The following is a 19130-nucleotide window of genomic DNA, read 5'->3' on the forward strand; positions in this document are numbered from 1 at the left end:
GTCTGGTCGGCATCGTGCTGGCATCCGGAACCTGGTGGCTGAAAAGAGAGTTAACATACAAAGCCAAACAAATTGTTGAACGGCCATGGACCTAAAGACTGGAATAGTGCAGATGAAGTGTTGGGGGTCCTCACTGCAGACTCTTGTATACTTCTGCTTTCAGGTATATATTTTTCCTTAGCTTATGGATATGTATGAACATATGCTCTATCTCAGGGGACCTGGACTATATCTAGGTTTGGGGACTTTATTGGGGAGTGGACCACCTGGAATGGAATTAGAGAATACTGTGAAAGGAAAGGTCTCACCAGAGAGATGAAGCTGAAGGGTTGTCATTCCACACCTGAAGTCTCTGGACACAGTCTGAAGTGAAGCATGCTGGGGTGGCACTCGTTGCATTGATTGGGTTGTGATCCACAGATGCAATATTATTTGATTTGGATTGAGAGCCGCTATGTTCCATCGCTGGGGAGCCAGAGACGACCCAAACTGCCCCTGCGGCTACAGACAGACTATGACCCACATAGTCAACGACTGCCACCTCTCCAGATTCAAAGGAGGTCTCGAAACTTTACATCAGGCTCAACCTGACGCTGTTGACTGGCTACGGAAGAAGGGCAAACGCTAGAAGAAGAAGAAGAAGAAAGAGCAGCATGTAGAAAAGTGGGCCCCACCCTAAGGTCCCAGGACTGGGGGAAATATAGGCTCTATAGTGGAAATGTGAGGTTCCTGCTGTCTTAAGGTTCAAGAAGACAATGGATAGTTATTGTTATCATCACATTACTTGGTGATTGGGTTAACTTTGAAAAGTCCCTTTGTTAGGGTTTGGGGTATAATACCCAGCATCTTGTATATAGCTGTGCTACCGGTTGCTTCTGTTCTCCCTGGTCTAGGCTTTTGAGAGAGAGTCAACATATCAACATATCATATGCATCTCTTCTTTCTTGGGTCAAGTGAAATGTCAGTGCCCCAACATAGAAAATGCAAACACTTACCCTCCATAAAGGCCTGCACCCGTCCTGTTGTCTGTCATCATCAGGCAGGGAGCACGAGAGTCTGTCACAGTTGCCACTTGTTTCACTGCCTCACTGGTGAGTGACTGAAGGGACAGGAGTGTTTCTCAACATCTTCCACGCCCCAAGATGGAGTGTTGGCTTCAGCCCTGAGTGATTATGAAGTTGATCTGAACTGGATATTCCACATAGGGCCGTCACACAGACTGAACTCCGGAAGTGGACTCTCAGCAGTGGCCACTAGTGGCCAGAAAGCCAAGAAAGGAGTCTGTGTCAGGGCGCATCATTGGCCTTTCTGAAGGGAGGTTTATGAATTGGGCCCTTAATGAACTTTGCTATTTCAGTTGTATGTCTTGGATCTCTGGAGGATTGAACTGTGGAACTTCGTGGTGTTTTCATTCCTTCTTCTTTTTTTTGATTTAGTTTTTTTTTTTTAGTTCTTTTTAAATTATCTTTTTCTTTATTGACAGCCAGAAATCAAGAGTGTTCAGGGAAAGGGAGAGAGAGAGAGACACCTGAAGACCTGTGTCACCACTCATGAAACTTTCCCCCTACAGGTGGGGACTGGGGCCTTGAACCCAGGTCCTTGCGCACTGTAAACATATGCGCTCAGCCAGGTGCACCACCTCCCGGCCCTTCATTTCCTCTTCTGTAGGCCCATTGGCCACCAGCATCCAGGGTCAACCTGCCTGTTCTGTAATAGCCAACTCCCTCCACAGCCACCTCTCTAGTATTGGCTTCCATGAAGCTGTCATATTTACCCATCTTATAGTTACTATTTGGAATAACGGTTGCTGGCTGGCTACCAGAATAGCTCTCTTGCACTCTGCACTCTGCACTCTGTAAGCTTGCTTTGTTTGTGCCACTCAGTTCCGGGGGGGGGGGAGGGCGTAAGCAATAGAAGCAGGAAGGATCCCACACAAAGGACTCCCTGCCAGATCCTCAGACTCCCCACCAGCTTTTCATCAGAACAAAACCCTGTCCAGAACTAAATATAGCCTTATCTAAGATCCCTGTTAGAAAGTGCTTCGACTTGCAAATCTAGACTGGGCAGGGAACAGGACATTTACATAACAAGTCAGTGTTAGCCCCAGTTGTTGCGCAAGTGAGTCAGTAAGGGACAGGGAGGCTAGGTGCCCTGTCATACAGCTAACGAAATGCCAGTTACCTAAACTTCCAGCCACTGTGCTGACCATTCTCCCCCACAAGTCCAGGCCAACAGCTCACTGAGGTGTAACAGTGCTTAACCAATCAAGGGAGAGCTTTCATTTGTTGGCATTAGCTTCATCTCCTCAGACACTTTTGATTCTCTCCGGGTGGGATCGCTTCCTACAAATGCTTGTGGATTCCCTTTTGCATTTCCCATTGAAAAGGAAAACTGCCTCAGGAGCTGCTATTCATTAAGAACTTGCCTGGTCTTTTGTGTAGTTCTTTTTCTTTTTCTTCAAATCACTCTATTGGGAGAAATATGGCTTGCAAGATACTTGTAGTCACGTGGTACAATTTCTCATCTCCCCTTGATAGGTGTCTTCACAGCCCTCCTACCAGACACTTGAGTTAAGCTCCACTGCTCTGCACTGGGTTCCCAAGCCCCCTCCCAACCCCTTTCATGCCCCCACCCTTTAGAAGCCTGGGCTGATACAGTAGACCACAGCTAGTCCAAACCTCACCTTGTATTTTTTTTCTTTCTTTCCTTTTTTCTTTCTTCCTTTCTCTCTTAAATTCCACTTATGAGTGAGATCATCCGGCATTCACCCTTCAGCTTCTCTCTCTTAATGTGATTCCTTCAGGTTCTAGCCAAGATGTGGCAGGAAATAAGATCTCATCATTTCTTCTTGCCTGAGTAGTTTTTGTCTTGGACACTGCCCCCTGGGTGGTGGCTAATTCCCTTCTGAAGTGGCCCAGGTCTTTAACTAGACCAAAGACTTTGAGAAGGAGCTGTGGTGATATCCACAGCCCAACTGCGTAGACTCATCACTCTAGCTTAATGACAAACATAGATGTCTTCAGGGCAAGGAAGATATGACAACTTGTCACATGACTGGGATTGGACTAAAGGTATGCTATGAGGTCAGGGACTTCATTCATTGTCACTGCTTTATCCCAGCACCTGGACTAGAGTTTGAATACCACAAGTTAGCAATGGACCATGTAGAATACATGGTGGGATTCGTAGAGAGCTGGGAAATAGGAACCAGGCAGTGGCACCCTGGGTTTAACACACACATTACAGTGTACAAGGACCTGGGTTCAAGCCCCTGACCCCCACCTGCAGGGGAGAAGCTTCATAAGTGCTAAAGCAGGGCTACAGGTGTTTCTCTCTGTCTCCCCCTACCCTCTCAATTTCTTTCTGTCTCTATCCAATAATAAATAAATATTTTTAATAATTTATTTACTTATGAGAAAGATAGGAGGAGAGAGAGAAAATACCAGATATCACTCTGCTGCCGGGGATTGAACTCGAGACCTCATGCTTGAGAATGCAGTGCTTTATCCACTGCACCACCTCCCAGACCACATAAATAAGTATTTAATTTTTAAATTCTTATAAAAGCGGAGAGAGAGAGAACTGGAAAACATTTTTCTCCAAAGGCATTCTTGACACACACACACACACACACACACACACAGTGCCTCTGGGTAATATTTTGCTTCCAGCTTGCCATTCCTATGTTTAAATAGAAGGCTGTTGATGGGTGGGATAGAGCAGGTATCTGCCAGGCAACATTGACATTGAACTTGTTGCTTTGACATTATGTGTTCAACTCGTTGACTGTCTGGTCAGGTCACAACAGCCACATTCTAGATCAGTGTTTACTTGAGGATTCAGAATTGTACTTTGTGGGCCAATGGCCCTTGAGCATGTAGCCACATAACCCAGTGAGGAGCATTATTCAGGTCAAATCGGTGTGGGCTAGGTCTGTTTGAGAGAGAGGTTCTCATTCGGTGCAGTTCTTTTTTGCGGAAAGGTCATTAGGCAGTGCTTAACCAATCAGGGAAGGGCTTTCATTCATTGGCATTAGCTTCATCTCCTCAGTAGCTACATCTGGGCATGCTTTGAACTCTGGGCACAGCTGAACCTGCTTAACACGCCACCCTCGGCAGCATCCTGGTTCTGTCTAGTTTTACCCAGACTCGGGATGGCACCTTGTCTAATTTTAAAATATCATTTATCAAGTTGGAGTCCAGATGCAGATAACTCTTTCTATTCCCTGCCAGTGCTTCTTCTTTATTAAAATCTTAGTCTTTCAGTCACCCAGAACAAGTTGGAGATTTGTATATATTTGCACTCTCTCCCCTCCCTTCCATCATCCATCATCCACTTAACTTTTTTTTTTTTATTGAGTCTCGTAGTCATCTATCTTTTTACAAAAGACATAGAATGGCTCCCTATTTTCCAAGTAAAGGGAAAGTCTAAATGAATACACGCTGTGTTTACTGACATGGGTAGCAAAGATGTTTCCATCACACAATTAGAGCCTTTTCTTGAAATGGAATTAAGCAGTGACAGCTGTTTCATGTCAAAATTATCTTGAGTTCACTTCACCTCGAGATCTGCCACCTCAAACTACAGGGTCCCAGTGAGGGGGGGGGGGGCTCTGAAAGTTTCTTAGACTGCTCCCTTAGACACAGACCTTATTCTGATGGGTCTCTGTCCCCTTCCCCCCACCCATTCTCCTGGGCCCATTTTTTTTGTGTGGCTTGGAGCCAAGTCCTTTAAACCAAAAGCATGATGGTTAGGGCAAGTGAACATCTATTGTGAACCAGCCAGACTGGAAAGGAGCACTTGAGCACGTTTGCTCTAATCCTATGAAAGTTGACTGACCTAGCGTGGAATGAGGCCATGTGCCTCAGTGTGCAGGCCCCGAGCCAGTTTCTAGACTAAGGACTCAGTTGCTAACCTATCACTTAGAGACGATGGTTGTGTTTTTGGCTTTGGTTTTGGTTTTGTTTTTACCAGAGCACTGTTCAGCTCTGGCTTGTGGTGCTGCTGACTGGAACCTGTGGCCTTTGGTACTTCAGGCATGACAGGGCTTTTGCATAACCATTGTGCTATCTCCCCAGCCTGATACTATGATTTCTTTAGATAGAGTTGAAAAGAGTTAAAGAGACCACAGCACTGAAGCTTCCTGCAATGTACTGGGGAGCTGGACTCCAGCCACACCTACAGCAAAGTAGCACACTATGCACGTGAGGATGCCATGATTCTCTGGTAAAAGGGGAGGGCTGTTGAAACTACATTCTAGTGACACAAAGTCTCCAAGAGAATATCCTTGAAGGGACAGACTACAAAACGAAGTCATACATGTCATCACTGGTTTGTCCAAAATAGGTGAACCAGATAAGAGCCTGAGAAGCTATTTGGCCCCTATTCCCAATTCTTTTTTTTTTTTTCTTCTTTTTTTTTCCTGTGTTCTTTTTTTATTTTTTTTTATTGGAGAATTAATGTTTTACATTCAACAGTAAGTATAATAGTTTGTACATGCATAACATTTCCCAGTTTTCCATATAACAATACAACCCCCACTAGGTCCTCTGAATCCTTCTTGGATCTGTATTCTCCCCACCCACCCACCCCAGAGTCTTTTACTTTGGTGCAATACGCCAATTCCAGTTCAGGTTCTACTTGTGTTTTCTTTTCTGATCTCGTTTTTCAACTTCTGCCTGAGAGTGAGATCATCCCATATTCATCCTTCTGTTTCTGACTTATTTCACTTAATATGATTTTTTTAAGCTCCATCCAAGATCGGCTGAAAATGGTGAAGTCACCATTTTTTACAGCTGGGTAGTATTCCATTATGTATCTAGACCACAACTTGCTCAGCCACTCATCTGTTGTTGGACACCTGGCTTGCTTTCAGGCTTTGGCTACTACAAATTGTGCTGCCAAGAACATATGTGTACACAGATCTTTTTGGATAGATATGTTGGGTTCCTTAGGATATATCCCCAGGAGAGGAATTGCAGGGTCATAGGGGAGGTCCATTTCTAGCCTTCTGAGAGTTCTCCAGACTGTTCTCCACAGAGGTTGGACCAATTGACAGTCCCACCAGCAGTGCAGGAGGGTTCCTTTGACCCCACACCCTCTCCAGCATTTGCTGCTGTTACCTTTTCTGATGTATGACATTCTCACAAGAGTGAAGTGGTATCTCATTGTTGTCTTGATTTGCATTTCTCTGACAATCTGAGACTCGGAGCATTTTTTTCATGTGTTTCTCAGCCTTTTGGATCTCTTCTGTGGTGAATATTCTGTCCATGCCCCCCCCCATTTTTGGATGGGGTTATTTGTTGTCTTGTTGTTGAGTTTGGCAAGCTCTTTTTATATGTTGGTTATTAAACTCTTGTCTGATGTATGGCATGTAAAGATCTTCTCCCATTCTGTGAGGGGTCTCTTGGTTTGAGTAGTGTTTTCTTTTGCTGTGAAGAAGCTTTTTAATTTGATGTAGTCCCATAGGTTTATACTTGCCTTAGTCTTCTTTGTAATTGGATTAGTTTCATTGAAAATGTCCTTAAAATTTATGCGGAAAAAAGTTCTGCCGATATTTTCTTCTAAGTATCTGATAGTTTGTGGTCTAACATCCAAGTCCTTGATCCACTTGGAATTTACTTTTGTATTTGGTGAAATACAGTGGTTCAGTTTCATTCTTCTGTATATTTCAACCCATTGTTTCCAACACCATTTGTTGAAGAGGCTCTGCTTTCCCCATTTAATAATCTGAGCCCCTTTGTCAAAGATTAGATGTCCATAGGTGTGGGGCCTCACTTCTGGGCTCTCAATTCTATTCCACTGGTCAGTGTATTTATTCATGTTCCAGTACCAAGCAGTTTTGATGACAATGGCCCTATAATACAGTTTGAGATCTGGGAGATTTGGGAGTGGTTCTATTCTTTGTTCTCAAGATTGTTTTGGCAATTCTAGGTCTTTTCTGCTTCCAGATAAACATTTGTAGCATTTGTTCTATTCTCCTAAAAAATGTGCTTGGGAACTTGTTGTTTCAATAGTATTTTAATCCCTGATTTGGAGCTCAGTGGCTTAAAAGCCTCTATTGTGCTTTTTCTTCCCTGTAGGATATGGGAGCCTGAGGGCTTTTAAACTAAAAATAGGATTCTTAGCTTGAATGAAGAGATAAAGCAGGGTGTGGCAGAGATAATCCAGTGGTTATGCAAAGATACTTTCACAGCCCCACCGCTATGCCACCGAGGTATAGGTCTTCTCCTGAGTTTCCTGGTTAGATGTCTGTCCCATGGTGTCCCTCCCTGCCGCTGCGCCAGATTCTGAGGGCAGTAGCAATGGAGACTCAGAGTTGCATTTGGTGAGTCTCTGGGGAGTCCTCTCCTCCCTTCAGCTGTCCCCTTGTTGGTGGAGCAGACTGGAGGTGGTGTTTCAACTGATAGACCTTCGGACTGTTAAGCAGCCACTTAGTCTCTCCCTAGGCTCCTCTCTGTCACCAGCCACGTGTGTTTGCACTCACCGGTGATTTGGTGGGTTCCTGTAGTCGTTCTAGTCCTGTCTTGTCCCAGGTGGTTTCCTCACTATTCCCAATTCTTAAGGGGATGAGCCTTAATAAGAGATGTTATCAGGGGGGCCAGATGGACATAGCGCAACAGAATTAAGTGCATATGGTGCAAAGCACAAGGACCAGTGTAAGGATCCCAGCTGGAGCTCCTGGCTCCCCATCTGCAGGGAAGTCACTTCACAAGCAGTGAAGCAGGTCTGCAGGTGTCTATCTTTTTCTCCCCCTCTCTGTCTTCCCCTCATCTCTCCATTTCTCTCTGTCCTATCCAACAACAATGACAGGAACAATAATAACAATAGCAACAACAACACTAAACAACCAGGGCCACAAAACGGGAAAAAAATAGCCTCCAGGAGCAGTGGATTTGTAGTGCAGGCACTGAGCCCCAGCAGTAATCCTAGAGGCAGAGAGAGAGAGAGAGAGAGATGGAGATATTATCAAAGATAGCACCGGGAGAACCAGCAGAGATGGACCTGGTATTTATTGGAACCTACCTACAGGGATGCCCCAGTGGTGGCCAGCTGGTGAGAACTGTCCCCACCATGGGCTCAAGGGAAGCAGTATATACGGACAGACAGCAAATGAACAGTCGTCCCTTGCCAATTTGAGTGTTAGCCTGCCCCACCTAACCACCAGTATGGGTGCTGTTTGCTCAGGCCAAGCATCTAGTTTTCCAGATGCATAGTCCAGTGAAAGAACAAGGATATTAGGATTGAATAGTTTCTCAGGGGAGAAAAAAAAAGTCAGGCCAAGATGATGAGGAAAGAGGGCATTAACTGTTTCAGCCTCAAATAAGTTGTAGAATCTATCAAGCTTGAAGTGATTTAATTGTAAAAAGAGAAAAAGAGAAGAGTCTGTGGACAGTGGTTGATTTCCAATTTATAGACTCTAGGATGCGATAAAGAAAATAGAAGCCGCATCTGTCAAGCAGCTATGGCTATCAGTAGATAGTCTGAAGCACTGCTGACAAAAAGACTCAGAAGATGCGGTGATGGGTTTAAGAGTGCACAGGAACACTGAGTCTCCTTCCTCCCTCTCTGAGAATCACTAGCAGCCAGTTCAAGTCAACTCAGGCCTCTACTACGGTCCTCCCTGCTGTGTCAGTTCTCTTAGCTGTTCATTCCCTTGGCTCCTTGATGTTTGTGTGTGTCATAATGGAATCAGTCTCATGATGAGCACCGTGATAATGTAGGATTTCCATGTCATTGTTAATGTGCTGTTCCTGTCTTCTGTCTCCTTCTGTCATTGGGCCAAACAGAAGTATTCTGCTGTTTCTCTCTGCAACATCTCCACAGAAGTCCTGAAAGTCATCAATGCCACAGAGGAGTTGATAGCAGAGTCTTCAGGGCCCTGGGAGAGCCCATCTGTCCATCCTGAGAAGGAGAAGGGGACCTTTCCTCTTGGGACAGACCAAGTGAGACTGGATGAGCAGCTGACTTCCCTGGAGGAAAACGTAAGACGCTGTGGGTGTGCCGTGTGTAGGGTAAACATGTCTTGAAGAAGCAGCTAGCAAAACTGTAGCTATCCACAGATTACAAGAACAAATACATGTATCACCACCACCACCACCATCATAGCCAATAAACAAAATAAATAACTCTTGAAAAGGGTCTTAGGCAGGCTGGGAAAACAGTATAATGGCTATGCAAGCAACTTTAATGCCTGAGCCTCCAAGGCCCCAGATTCAATCCCTGGCATGACCTGACATAAACCAGACCTGAGCAGTGCTGTGATAAGAGAACGAAAAAGAAGGAGAGAAAGAATGGCTCTTGGGCTACATCTACTCACTGTATTAGGAGATAATCAGAAAGCTTTCTAGGATCCCCTGTAGTGAGCTTTCTTCCAGGTTCCTCCCTATTTAGAGCAACAGTCTCACTTGGCTGCTGAAGGGGAAGCTGGGAGATGGAGTAGTGTCTGTTTCAGCCTCTTTGGTAGAAGAAGGCAAGAGAGAACAGGCTAGAGCATGGGTGTGTGTGAGCAGGCACACGGTGGCTACCAAGATTTGGGAGATAGTCTAATGCATGATCATCTCGGAAACTAGAAACTGTTATTAGAGGCTGTTTTGCAAAACGTTGAAAACAACGAATGAAGGTGACTCGGGGAATTCAAAAATGTCAGTATTTTTTCTACTTTAGAAGCTGAAGACTCGGGCCAGAGAAAGAGCTCAGCAGATTAGAATGCTGGACTTGCATGCCTGAGTACTGAGTACCCTAGGATGCTGATTTTCATCTCTGGGCTGTCGGTGATACTCTGGGATGCTGACATCACGACATGCCATAGCTCAGCAGTGCTCCCCTCCCCTCACCCCCGCCGCCCCAACTTTCTCATGAATAAATATTTTCTCTCAGTTCAAAACTCTCCCTTTGGATTCTTGTAAAACTGTTGATCTCATCTGCCCATCCTTTTTTTTTTTTTTTTTTTTGGTTCTGCTTCCAAGGTTAAGGCTGGGGCTCAGTGCCTGCACTACGAATTCACCGCTCCTGGTGGCCATTTATTTTTAAGTTTTTCATTTTATTGGGTATGAGAGAGATATTGAGAGGGGAGAGATAAAGAAGGAGAGAGAAATATAGACATCTGTAGACCTGCTTCATTATTTGTGAAATGAACCCCCCTGTAGGTGGGGAGCCAGGGGCTCGAACCCAGATCCTTGTGCTTTGTGGGTATGCTTAACCCAGTGTGCCACCACCTGGTCCATATCCTTCCCTTCATCCTTTCTGTTTACTAATCCATATGCTATTAAGTTGGTGCCATGAACATTTTAGGTTGAAACACCTTTGTTGTGGGGACTACTGGGAATACTCCAGGATGCTGAGTACCATCCCTGGACTATCAGAAATACTCTAGAATGCTGAGTATCATTCCCAGACCATCATTAATACTCTAGGATACTGCGTATCATCTCTGGACTGTCAGGAATGCCATAGGATGCTGAGTACCATCCCTGGGCCATCAGGAATACTGTAGAATACTCAGTATCATCTCTGAACTGTCAGGCATACTCTAGGATGCTGAGTACCATCCCTGGGCCATCAGGAATACTGTAGAATACTCAGTATCATCTCTGAACTGTCAGGCATACTCTAGGATGCTGAGTACCATCCCTGGGCCATCAGGAATACTGTAGAATACTCAGTATCATCTCTGAACTGTCAGGCATACTCTAGGATGCTGAGTACCATCCCTGGGCCATCAGGAATACTGTAGAATACTCAGTATCATCTCTGAACTGTCAGGCATACTCTAGGATGCTGAGTACCATCCCTGGGCCATCAGGAATACTGTAGAATACTCAGTATCATCTCTGAACTGTCAGGCATACTCTAGGATGCTGAGTACCATCCCTGGGCCATCAGGAATACTCTTCAGATGTTGAATATCATCCCTGGCCTCTACATAGTAGGTGCCAGTAGCAGCATCCTCATGGCTACGAGTGTCTGAAATGTCCCCAGACACTACAAACACCTGGAGGGGAAAGAGGAAGAAACAGGATGGGAATCAGATCTGGAAATCCCTGCAGAACGAGACCTGCCATTCCTTCCTGTCTAAAGCATTAGCCACAGTGACTAGGGAAATAACTCAGCCTGGACAGTGCAAGGCAGTGCTTGCCCAAGACTCTGAGCAGCATGTACCAGAGTGGTGTTGGCTTCTCTTGATATATAGATACAGACAGAGATGATGGAGTGAGTGTGTGTGTGTGTGTGTGTGTGTGTGTGTGTGTGTGTGTACCACATGAAGTAAGGAAAGTAAAATTTACCCTAAAAAAAGGTCAGGCCAGGGGATGTCTTGCCTAGTGGGGCACATGCCTTGACATGGGCACAGCCTATTCCAATCCTGGCACCACGTTCCATGCTGTGAGGGAACTCTGGTGCAGTGATGTCTCTCACACTCTCCCCCTCCACTCTCTATCCCTCTCCCTCTGAAGTAAAAGGAATAAAGAAAAATTGGCTAGGGGGTGGGGAAGTCAAGCCTGTGTGAAACCTCATTATTGACAAAACAAGCAAAAATGCAAACCCTTTGCCCAGAATTTAACACAGGTGAAGCATTCAATCTAGGTTAATTGGATGAATGATTACATCAGAAAAATGAAATCATTTTAAAAGAAGTGTTTTTTCTGATGTGCAAGTCTCTCTGTTCTTTAAATGTCTATTAAAAACAGTTGCAATGCATTAGAGTCATCTGTGCAAAAAATTAAATGCATTGAATTAAAACAGATTAGATTGAGTATATATAGTTAACAAAAGAAAAAAAATAGCAGGAAGGCATGTTTATTGGAGGCCGGGTGGTGACGCACCAGGTTAAGCACACACAGTATGAAGCACAAGGACCCACACAAGGGCTCCCAGCTCCCCAGCAGCACGGGGTCACTTCACAAGCAGTGAAGCAGGTCTGCAGGTGTTTATCTTTCTTTCCCCTTCTATACCTCCCCCTCCCTCCCCTCTCAGTTTCTCTCCATCCTATCCTTTTAAAAAAAAAATGGGGGAAATGGCCTCCAGGAGCAGTGGATTCATAGTGCTGGCCCCAAGCCCCTAGCGATAACCCTGAAGGCCAAAAAAAAAAAAAAAAAAAAAAATAGTCTGTTAAGCAAGTCTTTTCAGTATCAGTATTCCTAGCATGGCCACAGTCCTCAACAGACAGAATTAAGAAGGTTACAAGATACGGTTCACCAGGAAATGGAGACGTGTATTATTCTGAATGTAGAATCAAAAACTCACAATATGTTATTAAAAAGATGTGTGTGTTGTACATAATATATAGTCTGAAACCCTACAGGGTTTCAGGTGCAAGGCTTGTCATTTCCTACTCCCTGCCCAAACCTCTAAGATGCCTCTCTGTTCCCAAAGAGTTAACTGTCTTCCTCTTCCTTCTCCCTCTCCTCCTCCTCTTCCTTCTCCTCCTTCTCCTCCTCCTCTTCCTTCTCCTCCTCTCCCTCCTCCCCCACTCCTCCTCCCACTGTACCTCTCCCTTCTCCTCTTCCTCCTTCCCTCCGCCCTTTCCCATCCAACTTTTCAAATTTCACCTCAGAAAAAACCCCTCTGCTCCTTTGATTTCTGTGGCTCTTTGAGTGAGAGATGGAGTGATCTTTTCTTCATCCCTTGAGCTCACCAGATCACAGCACTGTGGGCAGGTTGCTTAGCTCTGTGGTTTTCAGGATAGAATTCAGTGGAGTGGCAGAAGGACAGGACTGATTCTTACACTGGCCTTTGGGGGCACCTGATTTTATTGAACCAGGGCTTTTGTCTGGCTGTGTGAGAAAAAGCAGCTCCTTCATTGTTCTGCTTTCTCCTTTGTTCTGAGGAAACAGGGTTGCTGACTACTGTCAGAAATAGAAATGGCGACACTTCTCTCCTTTAGAACATTGACTACAGTAGACCAGGAATCTGAGGTTTAAAAAAAAAAAAAAAACATTTGCATAAGAATTTTCTCCTTTCAGAAATACTTCTGAAGATGCCAGAGCTACATAAAGACAAAAAAGAAAAGAAAAATGCATTCATGGGTCCATTCTCCTGATTCACAAATCCCCTTGCTAATCTACTTAGTAAGGGGAAGGCCTGCTCATCTGAGAATTCCCTTGGCCGCTTGCCTTTCACACTTCTCACTAGTCTCTGGATATTAACACTGTGAAATCTGCTCTTGTCTCCTCTAACCACAGGAAGAGCCTCAAAAGAGTCCCCACCAATTCTGTGGTAGCTCCTTTCCTTGACTTTATGGTTCTCCTGAGATTTGAAGTTCTTCCTAAGAGATAGGTAACACAGCTGTACCTACAGAGCCGTGGGCAAGTTCAGAGAATGTGGTAACAACCAGTAGAGGACAGAGTCAGACTCTCTGTTACCTGCTGTATGTCAGAGAGAACTGGAGTCTGGGAAGACACCCCTAGTGGGAACCATCTCCCCCCCCCCCCACACACACACACACACATGCACAGACAACCCAGGGAGAGAAGAGGGCAAAAGAAACAAGATGATTTCTTTTCCTGCCTTTGCCCTGCTAGTGTCTCCAGCCGCTGAGATTCCCTAGGTAGTAAAGTTTACACTAGTCAGCATCACAGAGAACAGAGCAGAGCCGAGGAGGTGGCAGGGAGACTGGGGAGGTAGCAGGGAGACTGGGGAGGTAGCAGAGAACCCTTAGCCTGACCTTTATTATGACGTCACTGTGGATAGCAGGGTTCCAGAAGGACCTCCGTAGTGGATCTGTGCATGGCTGTAAGTAGGAGGGCTTTTTCTTCATTTCCATCTTTACTGAACTAAGGAAGCAGCCTGGGACACCACTGCTTCCCATCCACAGCCCCTGATAAATAGAGACAATGGAAAAGGAAGCAATGACTTCCTTTCACAGCCCTTCACCTACAGCATCAGAGGGCAAGGCAGATAAAGGTGTGGATAGTGGACCAGCCCTTCCACACTCAAACGCCAATCCGCCGCTTCCCAGTGGTGAGACCTGGAAGGTCACTGGATCTCTTAAGACCCAATATCCTCACTTTTTATACAGTGATCATGATTGTACCTAATTCAAGGGTTTCCTTTTTTAAATTATCTTTACTTATTGGATAGAGACAGCAAGAAATCCAGAGGGAAGGAGGAGATAGGAAGGGAGAGAGACAGATACCTGCAGCCCTGCTTCACCACTCACAAAGCTTTCCCCCTGCAGATGGGGACCGGGGTCTTGAACCCAAGTACTTGTGCATTGTAATGTGTGCAGTCCCCCAGCTCTGAGAGGCAGGTCCTGTAGTCAGTGCCCACTGCCCTGGATTACAGAAATGAGGGTAAGGTAAGCCTGCCTGCGGCTGGCGGATGGGGCAACCCAGAAACTGGCCAGACAAAGGTTCCACAGACCGAGGCCAGCAAGGGCCCAGAGTGGAGGGGACATTAAATAAGAAGTCACAGGAAATTGCTGGCTCAGTGCATACATGTCTTCACTGCTTCCTCCCATCATCCTTCCAACACTGTCACACTGGCTGGAATTTTCTGTTGAGATGGTGTCAGTACCAGAGCACCCTCCCCTTCCCCCCAGTGCCAGAAAAACAAACTTGTAGGGAACTTTTTAGGGCCTTTCTGAAGACTAAGAGCTACTTCATATGGCTGTTTGAGTGGAGAAAGCAAAGAACATTAGCAGGTGACCATGTTGAAGACAAGAATAAATAAATAAAGGTGCTGTCTAGTTGATGCAGGGGTAGGGTTTAGTGATATCAGAATCACTGTGCACGTTTCTAGAAAAATCTAGCTTCCAGAATTCAAAGTTATGTCAAATTAACTTTCAACATTGCCATGCTAAAACTTTTTTTTTATCTTACTATATCCAAGCTGTTGTACAAAACTTTTGCATTTTTAATTATCTTATTAAATAAAATTTTCTCTGCATATCACAAAGGTGGTCAGTAACCTCCAAACTGCCCTGGCCATCTCTCTTCACTCTCCTCTTCCTCTTCCTTTCTCTCCTCAGTTTTTCTTCTCCTCCAAAGAGGTTTTCAACTTCACTTTTTTTTTTTTTAATTTCTTTTTGCTTCCTTTTAGCCATCAGGGTTATCACTGAGACTTGGTACCTGCATGCCAGCTCCAATGCTCCTGGTGGCTATTCCTCCTCCTCCTCCTTGTTCTCCTTCTCCTTCTTTTTCTCCTCCTCCTCCTGCTCCTCCTCCTCCTCTCCCTCCTTCTCCTTCTCTGGTAGAGTCAGAGAGGGAAAAAAAGAGAGGAAAAGAGAAAGAGACACCTGTAGCACTGCTCCAGGTGGGGGGGAGGAAGGCCTAGTGACAGCTTCACAGATTCCAGGAGACAAAATTTTTAATGACTTCTCCTATCCAATAGCTTTGAAACATTTACTGTTTCCTTCACATAATAGACAAGAAGTGATTCTTACTGGGGGACAAAGAATAAATGCCTGTCTATAGCTATGAGGATGGTTAAGAAACAGACATGCTCGAGGCCTGGTGGTGGCTCACCGGATTGAGCTCACATGTTACAATGCTCAAGGAACCAGGTTCAAGCCCCCAGTCCCCAAGGGGAAACTTCACAAGTGGTGAAGCAGTGTTGCAGGTGTCTCTCTGTCTCTTATCACCTGCTTCCCTCTTGATTTCTGGCTGTCTCTATCCAATAAATAAATATTTTTTTAAAATATTTTTAGAAAAAGAAACAGACATTCTCTAATATTTCCATGTGGTAAGGAAATAGAAAAAGGCAAGCTGAATCACAGCAACTACCCGCATCCATGTGGCTTGTGAGCCTCTCTGTGACTGAGGAGTCATTCAACGTGACACTTAATGGTTACCATGTTGGTCACTGTCAGAAACCCCCACAACCCAGATAGCTGTGCCTGACAATTCATAGTCAAGCTGACTCTCATCAGACTTGCATCTGCCTTGGCTTCTCTTTGAAATGTTTTGTTAAAGTGCCAGTTTTGATGCAGCCACGGACACTGTGCCAAGGACTTGACAGAGCAGGATTCTTTGGTGTCCTCATCAACACTCAGAATCACTCGGTGAAAATGACATGCATGCTTTCTGTGCACACACTCTTGGCTTGCAGTAACTCTCATATTTTTAACTTCAAGTAACTGCTCAAGGACTGGCCATGTGTTTCATTCAAATCAGCATGCTGTGCTTACAGGCTTAGGGCTTAGCGTGAATTGATTTAAACTTCAGAGACTTGTCTATAAATCTTCTCAAGACACCTCATTCTTTGTGCTCTTGGTCATTTCATCGAAGTTGTTTGGTTGAAGAATCATTTATTTTATTCACCTGGACCAGCAACCCCTAGTCTGAATCAATATTATTTATTTATTTATTTATTTATTTATCAGAGCACTGCTCAGCTCTGGCTTATGGTGGTGCAGGGGAATGAACCTGGAACTTCGGAGCCTCTGGCATGAGAGTCTCTTTGCATAACCATTATACTAGTCTGAATTAGTCCAAGAATATCCCTTTCTATTTACCCAGAATCATCTTTTAAACTCATATATCAAAATATTTAACCTTTTTCTCAGATGACTCCCCTTATCTGATTTCTATATATTTTTCAGTAGATCTCAAAAGTCTATCATAGTTGATAGCTAAATACATTCTACACACTTCTGTTAATGCCATACATTTTCTAAGAAATAAAATATTTTTCTACTGTAATCTTCAGACGTAATTCCTTCAATCTGTAGGAACCAAATAAACTGAAGGTAATTAATTCATTAGCAATGATTCACTCAGAATTTGTGAATTTTGAATAATTCCACCTCTTTGCAAAAATTTTATTGGGAAAACCACAGATGAGTTTTTCTCTGTTTCTGTAGCTATTTTCTGTATTTGTTTTTTCCTTGGATAAAGACAGAGAAATTAGAGGAAGGGTGACCTGCAGCACAGCCTCACTACTCATGAAGCTTCTCCCCTGTAGGTGGAGGCCAGGGGCTTGAACTTGGATTCTTGTGCATCGTAACTAGGTGCACCCCAGTGCTAATTCCATTAAATTGCAAAGAATGTCTAAACTGGAAGAGTGCCTGCCTTTCTCCCCCAATGTTGAATCTAGTCCCCTCTCAGTTCCTTAAATTATTAGAAACCCCGTCAGTCTTGAATCTGCAGATGTGAACACAAAGGCTGTATGCCCCCTCCACAGGTGTACCTGACCGCAGGCACCGTGTACGGACTCGAAGGCCAGCTGAACGAACTGGAGGACGCTGCCCGCTGTATCCACAGTGGCACTGCAGAGACTGAACTGGCAGAGCTAGAGGACCAGGTGGCCACAGCCGCTGCTCAGGTCCACCATGCTGAGTTACAGGTAAAGAAGAGAATTCCCTGAAATCATCTCCAGCACACATGGATGCACAACTGGCCCCTGGCTTACTACGGTTTGACTTGCAGTTGTTTTTGTTGGTTTGTTTTTCAACTTGAGCAGTATGTGCTCAGTAGAGGCCATACTTCAGTCTTTAGATTCTGGTCTTATTCCAGGCTGATGATATGTGGTGCAATCCTCCCTCAGTGATGCTGTGACCAAATCCAGAGTTTGGTCCCTTGCAGCTCTCACGCCAATACTGGTGAGACAAGAGTTGGTATGAGCAACAGGGGTTTATTCAGGTGCTAGAAACCTAAGAACTAGCGGGTCTCACATTTCAACAGCCATCTAATTCTCAGGCCTGGAGACGGGGCGTAGGTAGGGCTAGTTGAGGAAGTCTGTTAGAAAACACAACAGGGGAGTCGGGCTGTAGCCCAGCGGGTTAAGCGCAGGTGGTGCAAAGCACAAGGACCGGCATAAGGATCCCGGTTCGAACCCCAGCTCCCCACCTGCAGGGGAGTCGCTTCACAGGCGGTGAAGCAGGTCTGCAGGTGTCTGTCTTTCTCTCCTCCTCTGTCTTCCCCTCCTCTCTCCATTTCTCTCTGTCCTATCCAAGGACAGCAACGACAACAACGGTAGTGATAACCACAACAATGATAAAACAACAAGGACAACAAAAAGGGGGGAAATGGTCTCCAGGAGCAGTGGATTCGTGGTGCAGGCACCAAGCCCTGACAATAACCCTGGAGGCAAAAAAAAAAAAAAATGAGGGCCAATATGACTAGTTGATTGACTCTCCTCAGTGCTGGATAAACAGTATTACCTGTTAGGGAGGTTAAAAGAAAGTAGCAAACATATTTAATTAGTAAAGCTAAAAAAAAAAAAAAAAAGAAAACACAACAGAGGTATGGGTTTATGGGAACACTCAGTCACATGGCTTTTCAGCCAGTATTAATAGTTTATTGAATCACTTAGGGCAAGGCATGGTGGCCTGTTTCTTGCAAAAGTCTGGGGCACATTATCCAGCAACATCTTTTCTCCAGGTCTGGGTAACAGCCTTCAGGAATTTCTTAGGTAGGTCTGGCACTTGATTCTGCTAACAACCACTTCTAGATAGGGTAAAGAAGAAAAAAAAAAGACAATCTTGGATGTTCATGACCTTTACATATTTTTACTTCGAAGGGTCAAAACTCCCAACTGCTGGCATTATGAAGCACTTGAGCTGGTACAGGCTTTATAAGATGCCACGTATAGATTTCTAGATTCCAGGAATGGTCTTATTATCGGTAGCTCTGTTGACTGCTAGAATGACTGAAAGGCAACTCTTCTCGAGGAAGATTCACCTTCCACAAGTGCTGCCCCGACGGCTGGTCAATTTCTAGTCAAAGTTATAGAAAGTAGATTCAGATGATCTGTTTTCTTGGAGTAAGGACATTTTGCAGCAGATATTTATAGAATGAATTAGCAGGCAATAGCATTGGTTTGTGTTGTTTTGGAATGTGTTTGTGGAATACTGAGTTATTCCTGCTTCCAAAATTTCTTAGCCATGTTTTATTGAAGAAAATTCAGGAGTGGTTCAAAATATCTGCTTTCCATGTTTATAACAGTGCCTGTTACTTATTAACATTGCAGTGGCCCTTACTTTGAGCCAGAAGTTGTATTTAGCACTTAACTTCATCATGACAATTAGTCTTTTCAGTAATTGCATGATTCTTGGATTCATAGCCACCAGAAACTAAATAACACAGTTGACTTTTGAAGCTCACGTCAAGTATATAAATCTTGCTCGACCACCAGCCTCTCCCCAGCTCCCAGGCTGAGCCCAGTGATTCCAGTAGCTCCTTGATTTTCCA

The 19130-nt window shown here is 44.7% G+C and overlaps 1 protein-coding gene across 4 annotated transcripts in view; it reads left to right on the plus strand.

The window, feature by feature from the left end:
- MYRIP (myosin VIIA and Rab interacting protein) overlaps window positions 1–19130 on the plus strand; it is a 347454-nt gene that overhangs the window by 314135 nt on the left and 14189 nt on the right. For 2 of the 4 annotated variants that reach the window (XM_060180352.1, XM_007517826.3), the window contains 2 exons: window positions 8790–8984; window positions 17122–17283. In XM_060180352.1, the coding sequence (XP_060036335.1) occupies window positions 8790–8984; window positions 17122–17283 (357 nt within the window). The remainder of the gene's footprint in view (window positions 1–8789; window positions 8985–17121; window positions 17284–19130) is intronic. The other 2 variants (XM_060180354.1, XM_060180355.1) reach the window with 1 other exon arrangement.

The sequence above is a fragment of the Erinaceus europaeus genome, chromosome 21 (assembly GCF_950295315.1).
Source record: "Erinaceus europaeus chromosome 21, mEriEur2.1, whole genome shotgun sequence".
Lineage (NCBI taxonomy): Eukaryota > Metazoa > Chordata > Mammalia > Eulipotyphla > Erinaceidae > Erinaceus > Erinaceus europaeus.